Here is a 14313-nt window from a genome sequence, read left to right on the forward strand (position 1 = left end):
AATATTGTGATCATTTTTAGTTAACTTCTTAGAATTAGGGAGGCAGTTAGTGGAATTTAATATGAGTATTTTAGGGGCCAGTGCTGTGGTGTAATGATAAAGTCGCCACCTGCAGTGCTGGCATCTCCTATGGGCGCCAGTTTGAGTCCTGGCTGCTCCACTTCCGATCCAGGCCTTGGAAAGCAGTGGAAGATGGCCCAAGTCCTTGGGCCCCTGCACCTGTGTGGGAGACCTGGAAGAAGCTCCTGGCTCATTGCACCTGGCTTTGGATCAGCTTAGTTCCAGCCGTTGCAGCCAACTGGGGAGTGAACCAGCAAGTAGAAGACCTCTCTCTCTCTTTCTCTCGCTCTCTCTCTCTGCTTCTGCCTCTCTATAACTCAGCCTTTCAAATAAAAAATAAATCTTTTAAAAAATATGAATAGTTTAGATTTTTTAAAAAAGCAACCTCAAGAAGTTTGAATTCATGCATTTTTTATTAATGGGCTACAATGTATCATTTCTTATTCCTTAAAATTACTTGAAAGTACTGAAATAAAAGTTGACCTTTTTTCCCTTTCACTGCCGATTTCTACTTACAATCAGAATTCCATTAGTCTATTGCAACCTTCACTGGAAAGTAATAACCTAACGTTTAGGGACTTTGTTGTTATTTCATAATTTCACTCAGAGATTTGTTAAACTTAGCATTAGTTAGACACTGTTGCTTGCATTTAAATGAGTGACATTGCAGTCTGTGAAGTGCTGAAAGGTAGAGAAGATTTGATTTAGATGAGTGCATATCTTGTCCTCAGGGAATTTACTGTAAAATTGGCAAGAGGAATGCATCCTGCACAAAGAGGTCAGGAGCTATGTTGGGCATTACTCAGGCAATATGCAATATATTTTCATTTGGATATCACTAATATGTGTGTGTGGGTTTTTTTTTAAGATTTATTTATATATTTGAGAGGCCAAGTTATAGACACAGAGAGGGAGGGAGAGAAAAAGAGAGAGAGAGAGAAGTCTTCCCTCCGCTGGTTCACTCTCCAAGTGACCACTATGGCTGGAGCTGAGCCAATTCAAAGCCAGGAGCCAGGAGCTTCTTCCAGGTCTCTCATGTGGGTGCAAGGGCCCAAGGACTTGGGCCATTTTCCACTGCTTTCCCAGGCCATAGCAGAGAGCTGGATCGGAAGTGGAGTAGCTGGGACTTGAACTGGCACCCATGTGGGATGCTGCTGCCACAGACAGAGGCTTAGCCTATAAGGCTACAGTGCCAGCCCCATTATGTGTGTATTTTTTCAGAGAGAACCAGAATTTTCTGGAAGAGCATTTTGAATACTTTAAGAGTGTCTAAAGTGGCCAGCGCCATGGCTTATTTGGCTAATCCTCTGCCTGCAGCGCCAGCACCCCAGGTTCTGGTACTGGTTGGGGTGCCAGGTACTGGTCCTGGTAGCTCCTCTTCCAGTCCAGCTCTCTGCTGTGGCCCAGGAGGGCAGTGGAGGATGGCCCAAGTGCTTGGGCCCTGCACCCGCATGGGAGACAGGGAGGAAGCACCCGGCTCCTGGCTTTGGATTGGTGCAGCGCCAGCTATGGTGGCCATTAGGGGAGTGAACCAACGGAAAGAAGACCTTTCTCTCTCTGTTTCTCTCTCACTGTCTATAACTCTCTGTCTCTCTCTCTCTCACTAACTCTGCCTATCAAAAAAAATTTAAAAAAAGTGTCTAAAGCTTGTTTTCTTTCTGTACTCTGAAATTCTTCCTTTGGAGACATGAAAAATAATCACCATCAGCTATTATTCTGTGTCCAAACTTCTTTCCTTATTGGTTCGAATAGGACTTTGTCACAGACCTCCAGGTGCCTCACTGGCTTTTTTTTTTTTTTTTTTTTTTTTTTTTTTTTTTTTGACAGGCAGAGTGGACAGTGAGAGAGAGAGACAGAGAGAAAGGTCTTCCTTTGCTGTTGGTTCACCCTCCAATGGCCGCCGTGGCTGGTGTGCTGCGGCTGGCGCACCACGCTGATTCGATGGCAGGAGCCAGGTACTTCTCCTGGTCTCCCATGGGGTGCAGGGCCCAAGCACTTGGGCCATCCTCCACTGCACTCCCGGGCCACAGCAGAGAGCTGGCCTAGAAGGGGGGCAACTGGGACAGACTCCGGCGCCCCGACCGGGACTAGAACCCGGCGGAGGATTAGCCTATTGAGCCGCGGCGCTGGCCCTGGCTTTTATCATAATGTGTATTGATATATTAACAAAAGCACTGGATTTTGTGATTCTGAGAAAGTGATTTAATATTCCTAAGCCTTAGTTTCTAGATCTCCTTAAATATATAATATAGTTTGTAAGTACTCCTTCTTTGTTGTATTGCTTGGATGTGAAACTCCCCTTTCACAAAGGAAGCCATTGCATGAGGATTATAAAGATTCCTTCTTGTAGTTGTCTTACAGACTGGAGAGAGTGCTAGTGAATGCTTTTGTCTTCGGTGCCCATCTGTTGGACATGTTGAAGGTGGAGTAGCAACTGGACATTACATTGTCTCCTGGAAGAGGTAGAAGTTACATCAATTCTCTCTCTCCTTCAGTGTCTTTGCTATTCTAATTTCCTTATTCTTTGTCCTTGTCATTTAATATTTGATAACTTCTATCATTCTGAAGAGCAGAATAGAAGTCTCAAGGGTATATCTGACAATTTATCCAAAACATAAAGACTAAAAATGATAATTAAACTTTAATTTCACTTAGCACAATTGGTGACTTATATGCTAAATTTTAGCCAAATTATATCTGAAGATAAGACCATTGAAAAATAGCAGATAAAAAAATCCTCACTTGTAATTAATAAATTTGCCTACATAGAAAACACAAGGAAATTAACAAATTATTAGAAGTATGAAGTTTAGCAAGGTTACTAGATATAATATCAGTATACAAAAATCAGCTGCATTTTTGTATATCAGTTATGAGTTTCTAAACTATACTTTTAAAATGGATACTATTTATGTAGCAACAAGGTATCTAGGAATATATTTAATAAAAGGTGAACATTACCTTTATGGAGAAAATTATAAAGCTTAAAGACATTACAGGAAGACCTAAATTAATCTTGGATAAGATTAATATTTAAAAATGTTCTGCAGATTTAATGTAGTTCCTTTAATTTTGCAAAAGATTTGTTTTATTTTTATATAACCTAGTGGTGTTTTTAAAGATTTATTTATTTGTTTGAAAGTTAGAATTACAGAGGGAGAGAAGAAGAGTCAGAGGTTTTCCATCTGCTGGTTCACTCCCCAAATGGCCACAATGGTCAGAGCTGGGCCAGTCCAAAGCCAGAAGCCAGGCATTTCTTCCAGGTATCCTGTGTGGTGCAGGGACCCAAGCACTTGGGCCATCCTCTGCTGCTTTCCCAGGCATATTAGCAGGGAGCTGGATCAGAAGTGGAGCAGCTGGGACTTGAATGGGCACCTATATGGGATGCCAGGACTGTGGACAGCAATTTAACCACCACAGCACCAGCCCCAGTCTGGTAGTGTTGATTATAAAATTTACATAGAAAGCAAAAAGTCAGAAATGGTCAGGATACTCCAGAGGAAGAACTGAATAGTAATATTTGCACTTCTAGAGTCTTAAGACTGACTGTAAAGCTACAGTAGTTAATACTATAGTACTGGCTCAGCAATATATACCAGTGGAACAGAAGAGTGTCTAGAAATAGATCCATAGATGCACACAAATATGGAAATCATATTTTACAGAGGTAGCATTGCAGATCAGTGGAGCAAGGATGAATTTTAGTCATTGGTGGTAAACAGTTGACTATTCTTTGGGGACAGAATTGGATCATACACTACATATGAAAATTAACTCCAGGTACATTAAAGTTCTAATTGTAAGAAATAAAAATCTACTTCTAATATAATATATGGGAGAATTACTCTATGACACCAGAATAAGCAAGAGTTTATTTAGGCACAAAGATATAAGCCACAAAAATTGGTGAATTTGATTTCTTTTTTTTTTTTTTTAATTATTTTATTTATTTGAAAGAGTTACAGAGAGAGGTAGAGCCAGAAAGAGAGAGGTCTTCTATTCATTGGTTCACTCCCCAAATGACCACAACGGCCAGAGCTGAGCTGATCTGAAGCCAGGAGCCAGGAGCTTCTTCCAGGTCTCCCATGCGGGTGCAGGAACCCATGGACTTGGGCCATCTTCCACTGCGTTCCCAGGCCATAGCAGAGAGCTGGATTGGAAAAGAAGCAGTGGGGACAGGAACTGGTACCCATATGGGTTGCTGGCAATGCAGGCTGGGGCATTAACCCACTGAGCCACAGCGCCGGCCCCTGAATTTGATTTCTTAAAATTAAGTTTTCTGGGGCCGGTGCTGTGGCGCAGTGGGTTAAAGCCCTGGCCTGAAGCACTGGCATCCCATATGGGCGCTGATTCGAGACCTGGCTGCTCTACTTCCTGTCCAGCTCTCTGCTATGGCCCGGGAAAGAAGTAGAAGATGGCCCAAGTCCTTGGGCCCCTGTACCCGTGTGGGAGACCGGGAAGAAGCTCCTGGCTCCTGGCTTCGGATCGGCACAGCTCCAGCCATTGCAGCCATCTGGGGAGTGAACCATCAGAAGGAAGACCTCTCTCTCTCTCTCTGCCTCTCCTCTCTCTGTGTAACTCTGATTTTCAAATAAATAAATAAATAAATCTTTAAAAAAAATTAAGTTTTCGAATTCACTAAAAAGTACCATAAAGATAGTGAAATGACAAAATAGAATCTTGGAAGAGATATTTGCAAAACTGACAAAAGGATAGAGTCAGTTTCCGTGACATGAAAGTCTTGGCCTTTTGCCTCATTGCACTGAAAGCAAGGTGGGTCACCAGCAGCGCTGCTGGAGCCAATGCGGAAATTCAGCCAGGGTTCCCACTGTTGCCGCGTCTGCTCGAACCGGCACAGTCTGATCCAGAAATACGGCCTTAGCATGCACTGCCAGTAAGCAAAGGATATGGGCTTCTGTAAGTTGGACTAAGTCATTTTACTGGAATGAATGACTCCTCCAAGACACCAACGCTGTATAAAATCATGCTAGCTCTTTGTACATAAAATAAGGAACTTTTTTTTTTTTTTTTTAAAGAAAAGTCTTGTACCAAAACCCTGTATAGTCTGATACAACTTCTGAATTCATCACTCACTGGTAAAAATAGAAAGCAGCATGGGTTACACCATTTGTCAATCAGAAATACTTCTAACAAAAGTGAGGTTTTAAAGCTCTTCCTTCATGAAATACTTCTATTAATAAAGCTTTGGGAAAGGAATGAATAATTTATATTTCTTTTGAAACTAGTTTGTGAATGTACATGTTCCTGTTTTTGATTTATTAATTTCTTACATCAAATGTGAGTTTAAGAGATGACCTTTTCTGCCATAGGACCTCGGCCATGGAAAACATCCCCGTCATCAGCACTGTCATCACTCTACCCCATGTGATTGTAGAAAATATCCCTCTCCATGTGAACGCAGGTAGCAGGAATTCAAATTTTACTTGATAACAATGATCTAAAAATAATACTTTTTAGCTTCTTAAGATTTCAGTTTTCTAATTATTATGCAGAATTTCCAATGTTTATAAAATCATATTATGGCCAGTTTTGTTTCATCCGTACCCCTATAAACTCCCTTTTATTCCCATTATTTTGAAACAAGTCCTAGGGAGTATTCCATCCATTAATATTTTGGTTTCCCTTTTAAAATATCAACTATTGTTTAAACATAATTATAAGACCATTATCACAATTTAAAATATTAGCAATAGGTTTCTTAATATCAGATTCCAATACTGAAGTTGTTCTAGCTGACCATGAATGTTTTTCAGCTTACTTGAGGTCTAAATGCTGAATATACTGAGTTGCCAGATAACTCTCATACACTATCCCTCTGTAACCTGTAGATAGGCTGACTGACTCTCCCCACATCCTTTTCTCTCTATTCTTGACTCTCTCAGCCCCTCTTTCAATGCTGCTTCCTCCAGCACTCTACCCTCTGCCAGCATCTCTCTCTGCTCCTCTCTTCCTTGCTCTTTATTTGTTGAAGAGACCAAGTCGTTTGTTCTGTAGAGCTTCGCACAGCCTAAGTTTTGCTGATTGCATGGTGTCATTTTAAAAATCTTCATGTATCGCCGGCGCCGAAGCTCAACAGGCTAATCCTCCGCCTAGCGGCGCCAGCACACTGGGTTCTAGTTCCACTTGGGGTGCCAGATTCTGTCCCGGTTGCCCCTCTTCCAGGCCAGCTCTCTGCTGTGGCCCGGGAGTGCAGTGGAGGATGGCCCAAGTGCTTGGGCCCTGCACCCCATGGGAGACCAGGAGGAAGCACCTGGCTCCTGCCTTCAGATCAGCGTGGTGCGCCCGCCGCAGCGGCCATTGGAGGGTGAACCAACGGCAAAGGAAGACCTTTCTCTCTGTCTCTCTGTCTCTGTCTCTCTCTCTCTCACTCTCTCACTGTCCACTCTGTCTGTCAAAAAAAAAAAAAAAAGAAAAAGAAAAAGAAAAAAATCTTTATGTATCCATAGTTTGTAAACTTGGTCACATTCAGGTTCAGATTTTTGTCAAGAATACTTCATAGCTAATAATGGTATGTGTTCCCATCAGAAGGCATGACTATCCTTTGTTCCTTCTTTCTTTACTAAAATGCTTTCATCCAAAGAAGCTTCCCTTTATCAACTGTGTGATTACTCTCATGTCTATAATAATTCTGTAGAAATAATATGTAGTGCTTACTTAAGCAGCACGAATGATTCAGAGAAGATTAGCATGGCCCCTGCACAAGGATGAAACATAAATTCATGACACATTCATATTTTTGCATCTCAGGAAGAATATAATGGTAGTATTGCAGAAGACACACAAACCAAACAACGGTGTCTATCTAGTGAATGAATGACTGAATGAAAATTCTACTGACAATTTCACTGAAATACAACTTTTACTTATTCTAGCATAAGAAGCAGTATTGATATTTTGGGAAATCGTTTATAGACTTTCAATTATTCCTAAAATATAATTCAATTCCTGATAACCAAGACCTTAAGTCATTTTTAGAAGAAGATTTATTTTCTTTGTTTTATCATAATCCTGTACCTGTTACCCAATCAAAGAATTTCCTTATCTGGCAAGAATATAATAATATCATAAATCTAAATAATACTGTGTCTGTAGAGTGGGGCATATTTACAAAAGAAATCCATAAGTAGTGAGCTGTTTTTGTTAACCAAGAGGAATCTGATAACTTTCTCTAGATCTGCCATCATTTGGGCGTGTCAGAGAATCATTGCCTGTCAAGTATCACCTTCAGAATAAGACCAACCTGGTTCAAGATGTGGAAATTTCTGTGGAACCCAGTGATGCCTTCATGTTCTCAGGTCTCAAGCAGGTACCGGTCATGTGTCGGTGTGTTGCTGATACAGGGTCATCATAGGACCAGGAAAGGTTGTACACTGAATTTTTATAGATGATCAGTGCTGACTCTGTTCCCAGTTGTTTTGGTAATAGTAGATTTTTAAGCACCTTTAAAGGCACAATTGGAGGAGCAAGTGCATCTTAACACTCAGAAGTGTCTGTCCTGACTTAGCTGTGTTCTGAATGCTGTGTTTTTGTTGTTAAATGCAGAATAGAATTGTACATGAAATATACTTTATGTCCATCTACTGTTTTACGTTTATGTTATATTAAATACAGTGCCAGCTGTAATTGATTGGTATGTCTGGCATATATTACCCTTCACACATCATGAACATACATACACTCATTTCTCCCCTTTCTTGAGTGTCCTGATCCTTTCCAGATATGACTGATAAATAGGTAGGAAATATAAATATGCCAAAATAATATCAGTGTGTTCTTTTCCACAGTACTGTTGAAGACATTGCAGCATCTTCTTTCCCTTCAAAGTTACTTACCTTAACACAAAGACAAAATTCCTAAAATACCAGAAACAACTAGTTTGTCTTCTGTTCACATAAATTATCTACAAACAGACATTTTTCTTTAAATTGTCCTATAACATTGTGAACATAAAATCTGTCTAGGGCCGGCGCCGCGGCTCACTAGGCTAATCCTCCGCCTAGCGGCGCCGGCACACCGGGTTCTAGTCCCGGTCGGGGCGCCGGATTCTGTCCCGGTTGCCCCTCTTCCAGGCCAGCCCTCTGCTGTGGCCAGGGAGTGCAGTGGAGGATGGCCCAGGTGCTTGGGCCCTGCACCCCATGGGAGACCAGGAAAAGCACCTGGCTCCTGGCTCCTGCCATCGGATCAGCGCGGTGCGCCGGCCGCAGCGCGCCTACCGCGGCGGCCATTGGAGGGTGAACGAACGGCAAAGGAAGACCTTTCTCTCTGTCTCTCTCTCTCACTGTCCACTCTGCCTGTAAAAAAAAAAAAAAAAAAAAAAAAAAAAAAAATCTGTCTGGACTAAGACACAAGAAATACTAACCTGAATAGTATTCTTCTTCTTCTTCTTTTTTTTTTTTTTGACAGGCAGAGTGGACAGAGAGAAAGGTCTTCCTTTGCCATTGGTTCACCTTCCAATGGCCGCTGCGGCCGGCGCACCACGCAGATCCGATGGCAGGAGCCAGGTACTTATCCTGGTCTCCCATGGGGTGCAGGGCCCAAGCACTTGGGCCATCCTCCACTGCACTCCCTGGCCACAGCAGAGAGCTGGCCTGGAAGAGGGGCAACCGGGACAGAATCCGGCGCCCCGACTGGGACTAGAACCCAGTGTGCCAGCGCCGCAAGGCGGAGGATTAGCCTAGTGAGCCGCGGCGCCGGCCAGTAGTATTCTTCTTGAGCACATATAACTTGCCTTTTAGATGTTCATAGAAACAGAAATCTTGCATTATTTTAAATATGTTTCCTCTCTACCTCATCCTAATCTCATACTAATTCAGCCCTACATTTTGCAGTCTATCTGGGTGATGCAATAGGAGACCAAGTGAATATTCCACCAGAAGCATTTAAGAGTCCAATCTTTTGTAAATAATTGAGGAATAACAACATATAGATATTGTATATGTGTGTATTTGGTTGACTTTCTCTATAACTTTTTACGATTTAGATTCGATTACGTATCCTACCTGGCACCGAGCAGGAAATGTTATATAATTTCTATCCTTTGATGGCTGGATACCAGCAACTGCCATCTCTCAACATTAACCTACTTCGATTTCCTAACTTCACAAATCAGCTGCTGAGGCGTTTTATACCTACCAGTATTTTTGTAAAGGTAAGGCTTAGAAATCTTGGCCTTTTTAAATTCTCTGTCTTTAAACTTGTAAACTTTATTGAGCAGTGTTTTGAGACTAAGAGTTATAGTTTTTTCACTTTTACATGAATTTGGCAATATTGCTGTTCCTTTCCATAAGGTTACTATTATCTTACAGATTTTAACTTCAGAGATTTTTATTTAATATTTATATAGACATATAAATATTAACATATATAAAATATAAATGCATATAAACATGTAAATATTAAATATATGTTATATGTAAATATTAAATATATTGTATGTAATATTAAATGTTAATATATGTTTATATAATATATATTATATGATAATATATGAATATATAATATATTGATATTTTACATGATGATTGTATAAATAATAAATATATAATAATATAATAAAATATATAATAATAATCATTATATAATTAATGATTTATCCTTACAGTATCCTTGAACATGTTTCCCCTGGATTGGTAGGCAAGTGTGTTTTTAAATTGTAGTTTGTTTGTAACTAGTTTTCAGTCAAAATGGATTAACTTTCTAAGTATACTTAAACTTCCCCAATTCTCTCTGACTATGCAGTACTAGATTTGGCTTCCTTCTGAAAATAATCATTAAGACTATTAATATTTGAATTAGTTAAAGCCAAATTCAAAAATTACTTGATTATGCTAGCCACACATCAGGTACTCAGTCGCTATTGTGACTAGTGGTTACCACATTGGACAGCACTCTCTGGAGCAAGATTGGTTCAGTATTTTTTTTAATAAAATAATTCCATTTGCTGATTGCACAATGTACTCATTTTCTGCCCCTGCATGTGAAGTGCCATCTGGCAAGGATTTAGCCAGGCTCAGTGTTTATTTCTAAGACTGAGCAACCACTCTCAGCACTAAAAAATTAAGTGAAGAATAAAAGGCTGGGCACTTTTTATTTTGCTCATTGTGTTTCTGCCTTGAATGCCAGAGACCTTTACTTACATGAACGTATTTATGTATACACACATCTACATGCACCCACATACGTGTTCATATGATAGCAGCAGAACTGAAAGCAGGAATGAGCTCTTCACTGCCCCGGGAAGTCCCTCAGGAATCATTCTGCTTCAAGTGTCACAAGTGGCTTTGGTTGTGTAGTTGTATCACCATGCTGACATTTCTGGATCACCATCTCTCATGTTGTCCCCACAGAAATCTATTGGGTAGCAGTGTAATAAAATAGAATAATTGGCACAAATTGTATTCTTTGAGCTACTAGATAGCTCTCTGGAATATTGCTCACCTGTTGGAAATCTTACAGCTAAAAAGTTAGGACCCCTCTTTTTGACCTTACCTTTTCTGCTAGGATATTGTGAATGTTTTCAGGCAGCAACCTTAGGGAAAGGAAATTTCTATCTGCTGCTTCTCTCCTTGTAATTCACATTGTTAGACAATCTAGTTTATTGCACATCATCCTTTATCCAATGGGAAACTGGGAGACCTTAAATCCCCAAAAAGAGCTTGTCTGTGAGCCCAGGCTTTTTGGCTTGCTTCAGCTGGAGACATAGGGAGGACCCCGATCAGGAAAGAATAAAATTACCGGTAATGCGGGAATGGCCAGCAGGTTGTGTTTCATGCGCCATCCGTGATGGCTTGGCAGCATCTGCTAGCGCACAAGGTTAAGAGAGCATTGGCTGAAGTGCATTCAGTGGGCAGAGGTCCATGGTCAGCTGGTGATGCCCGCCATTGTGTTAGCAGGAGGAAGGGCTGTGCAGTGACTGGCTGGGGCCCAGGTTCCTGGGAAGAGAGAAGTGGGGTAAAGGAAGTGATGGTTTTCATTTTGATACTGGTGCCCATCTATGCATTCTTTTTGTTAGTTGTACCAATTTCAGAATCCTCAGAACAGTAGAGCTTTCGCTGTCATTACCACGGGTTGAACCTGTTTTGTTTTTCCTCCTTGAAGCCGCAGGGCCGCCTCGTGGATGACACTTCCATCGCTGCTGCGTGATGTTCCAGACAGGCTGTGGCCCTACTTCCCGACGGCTGGGCAGACCTCACGGCTGTGTCATTGTGAACTGTAGCTTTGATCATGGTAAAAAAATAACCTTTTCTATTTTTTAATGGATGTTACAGCATCTATTTGGAGGAATTCGTGCTAAACATATTAGGAAAACCTATCCTCTCTTATAGTTTCACTAATAAATATTTGAAATCTGTCAGTGCGACGTGAAAACGTGTCAGACCATTGTTGCTGTTGACTGTTGAACATTGATTTGTGAATTGTAAATTCTTTATAAGTGAGAGATTTGCATGTACAGTGTCCCTGGAAAAGGAGGCATCTTGAAAGTGTAAAATGGAAAAAAAATAAAAAAGAAAGAAAGTGCACAAAAGACTGTGCCCAGAAAAGTTCTCCATCTCCAGTGAGTCTCTGTGAGAGGCAGGGTTCATATTTCTGAAGGACATGAAAGGATTATGTGCATAATCTCCCATAAACTAACAGTTTTCAGAAAGATGCTGGATCTAAGTAGGAGCTTTTAGTTCAGTTGTGCTGTTTCAAAAGAACTATTTAAAACTTTTAAAAATTCATGTAAATAAAAATCAAAGGGTAAAATTTTTCTTTGTTAAAATATTTTAATAATTTAAAACTACCTGATCTCCTGGAAAATTCTACTATCTAAAAAGCAGCAATGTTGTAAAAACAGGAAGTGCTGATGTAAATAAATACATTCTCTTTCAAAGATGCTTGGGAATCTCTTTCATTTATCTTGAGGTCGTCTGATGTCAATGTCACGCACAAGCTTTTACTGAGAGCGCCGGTGTGTGAGAGTAGAGAGCACAGGGTTGGACACTGGGAAGTCTGTGTTGAAGTGGCTCGGCTAACGCTGGCTGAGCCTGGTGATGGAATAGGCTGTCTCGGGAATTCCCAGTTATGGCACAGCTTTTTAGGTCACAGCCATGAGAACATGCCTATGGAGTCTGACTGTCCAGGGTCAAGTCCAACCTCAGCCGCTTATTGGCTGGGTGACCTTGTTCAAGTTGCTTGCCCTCTGTGTATCTCATGTTTCTCATGTTTAAGATGTGATGATAATACCAACGCCATAGGCTTGTTATGAGGTAATACAGAGTAATACGACAAGAGCTTGGAACGCTGCCCAACCCGAAGATAGTGCTCCGCCAGTGCCAACTATGTTGCTCCTCTTACTATGTTATGTTATCATAATTTGTTGATAGCATTTACATAATACACTCCCTAAGTGAAGACATACATGTATAAACACAAGTGTGTGTATGTATATGTAAATACATAAAACTGTAAACAAAAGTTTTGTGAAATACATTCTCCACACTCTTATAAAAATATCCCTTGTTATAACCTGCTAAAGTGATTTCAGGACATTCTAATGGGATGTAATCTGCATTGAAAAAATTGCAAAGATCTTCAACTGACAAAAATCTTTCATGTCCTTTGCATTCTAAGATGTTTTGATGTAGCGCTTACATAATAGAGATCTCAGTGGTGCCAACACTGCCATTGTGAACATGAAGTATGTGTTTGAACAACTGGGTCGCTGACATACACTTTAATTAACATTGATGCCAGTGCCATCTGTGTAACTGTGTATGCTACTGTAAATATATCACATATATGGTTCCATATTTTGTTTCTTGATCTTTTGTAGAGTTGGCAGTAATATTTCCCAATCAAGAATTCTTTCAAATAGTACATTCTACTGTCAATACTGTGAATATATCCTACATACCAATTCTGAAACTGAAAATTTTCATTCAGTTCTAAATCATGACCTACCCTGGGTTCAAAAAACAAAAGCATTATGTTGTAGTTGGTTAAGCCTCTGCCTGTGGTGCCAGCATCCTATATGGATACCATTTCGGGTCCTGGCTGCTCCATGTGCTAATGGCCTGGGAAAGCAGTGGAAGACGGCCCAAGTGCTGGGGCCCTATATCCAAGCAGGCCCAGCTCCAGCCGTTGCAGCCATGTGAACCAGCAGATGGAAAACTCCTCCCTATCTCTCCCTATCTTTCTTTCCCTAACTCTGCCTCTCAAATAAATAAATCTTTAAAAAAAAATCCAGACCATCAGGAAGTACTGACTGGCAAAAGTTCTGAGTGCCAAGAAGGACCGAGGGTGTGTCTCTCACTGCCTGTGTGCCATTGGCTGGGACTTGTGTGTGTCCTGAGAGAATACTGACTGCTTGTCTTCATCCTATGTCACTGGTTCTCTGTGTTGCTCTCTACACACCATGCAGGACTACACACTTTCAGCTAAAGCGTAGGGGGAGGGATGAGTAAAAGTTTGAACGTACGCACCAGCGGGTAACCCCAGAGGACGGTGAGGAGCAAGATTGGGGAGTCGGGGGTGAGTTCTTGATTTCCTTAATTTTGTATTTTTGTGATCCTAAAAGATTAACTTGCAACTTTGATCTTTTCGATTCAGTTTTTGTCAGAAGGGCTTAGGTTCCTTGTCCTTGAGTTCTGCTAAGAGCAAAGGGATTTTATGGGGCAGGACTCTGAAGTTTTTAGAATGTCTTTCTTGTCACTTGAAGGAAGGTGCCTGTTTTTCTTTTAATGAAGTCATTTCTTTCATGGCTCATGTTATTTCTGCCCAGAATATAAAGAGCCTTCCAACTGATATTCTCCCTGATAATTGCTGTTAAGAATTCTGTGTTCTAATTTCCACATTGGCATGACAATGGGAAAAGGGAGTGCTTTTAAGGAAAAATCACAGCAAATGGAAAAACTAAGCCCACTTTTTTTTTTCTTTTTTAAAGACTTACTTATTTAGAAGTCAGAGTTACAGAAAGAGAGAGGGGAGAGACAGAGAGAGAGCTATCTTCCATCCACTGGCTCACTCCACAATGGCCAGTGCTGGGCCGAGCTGTAGGTAGGAGCCAGGAGTTTCATGCTGGTCTCCCACATGGGTGGCTGGGCCCCAAATACTTGCGCCATCTTCCACTGCTTTTCCCAGGACATTATCAGGGAGTTAGTTGGATTGGAAATGGAGCAGCCAGGGCATAAACCAGTTCCCACATGGGAGGCCAGCATTGCAGGGGGTGGCTTTACCTGCTGTGCCACAATG

At 41.0% G+C, this 14313-nt stretch overlaps 1 protein-coding gene and 2 pseudogenes across 1 annotated transcript in view; all 3 read left to right on the top strand.

Moving 5' to 3' along the window:
- The window catches only part of TRAPPC11 (trafficking protein particle complex subunit 11), a 56342-nt gene extending 44389 nt beyond the window's left edge, over window positions 1–11953 (top strand). The window contains exons 26-30 of the mRNA XM_002709491.6: window positions 2411–2522; window positions 5391–5482; window positions 7254–7387; window positions 9062–9229; window positions 11179–11953. Of these exons, the coding sequence (XP_002709537.1) occupies window positions 2411–2522; window positions 5391–5482; window positions 7254–7387; window positions 9062–9229; window positions 11179–11223 (551 nt within the window). The 3' untranslated portion in view covers window positions 11224–11953. The remainder of the gene's footprint in view (window positions 1–2410; window positions 2523–5390; window positions 5483–7253; window positions 7388–9061; window positions 9230–11178) is intronic.
- Window positions 2863–5126, top strand: LOC108176390 (small ribosomal subunit protein uS14 pseudogene; annotated as a pseudogene).
- On the top strand, window positions 6728–6820 carry LOC127490416 (U6 spliceosomal RNA; annotated as a pseudogene).
- Window positions 11954–14313: the final 2360 nt, after the last annotated feature.

This window comes from Oryctolagus cuniculus, chromosome 2 (genome assembly GCF_051225735.1).
Source record: "Oryctolagus cuniculus isolate XC-2025 breed Fujian yellow rabbit chromosome 2, ASM5122573v1, whole genome shotgun sequence".
Taxonomy (NCBI): Eukaryota; Metazoa; Chordata; class Mammalia; order Lagomorpha; family Leporidae; genus Oryctolagus; species Oryctolagus cuniculus.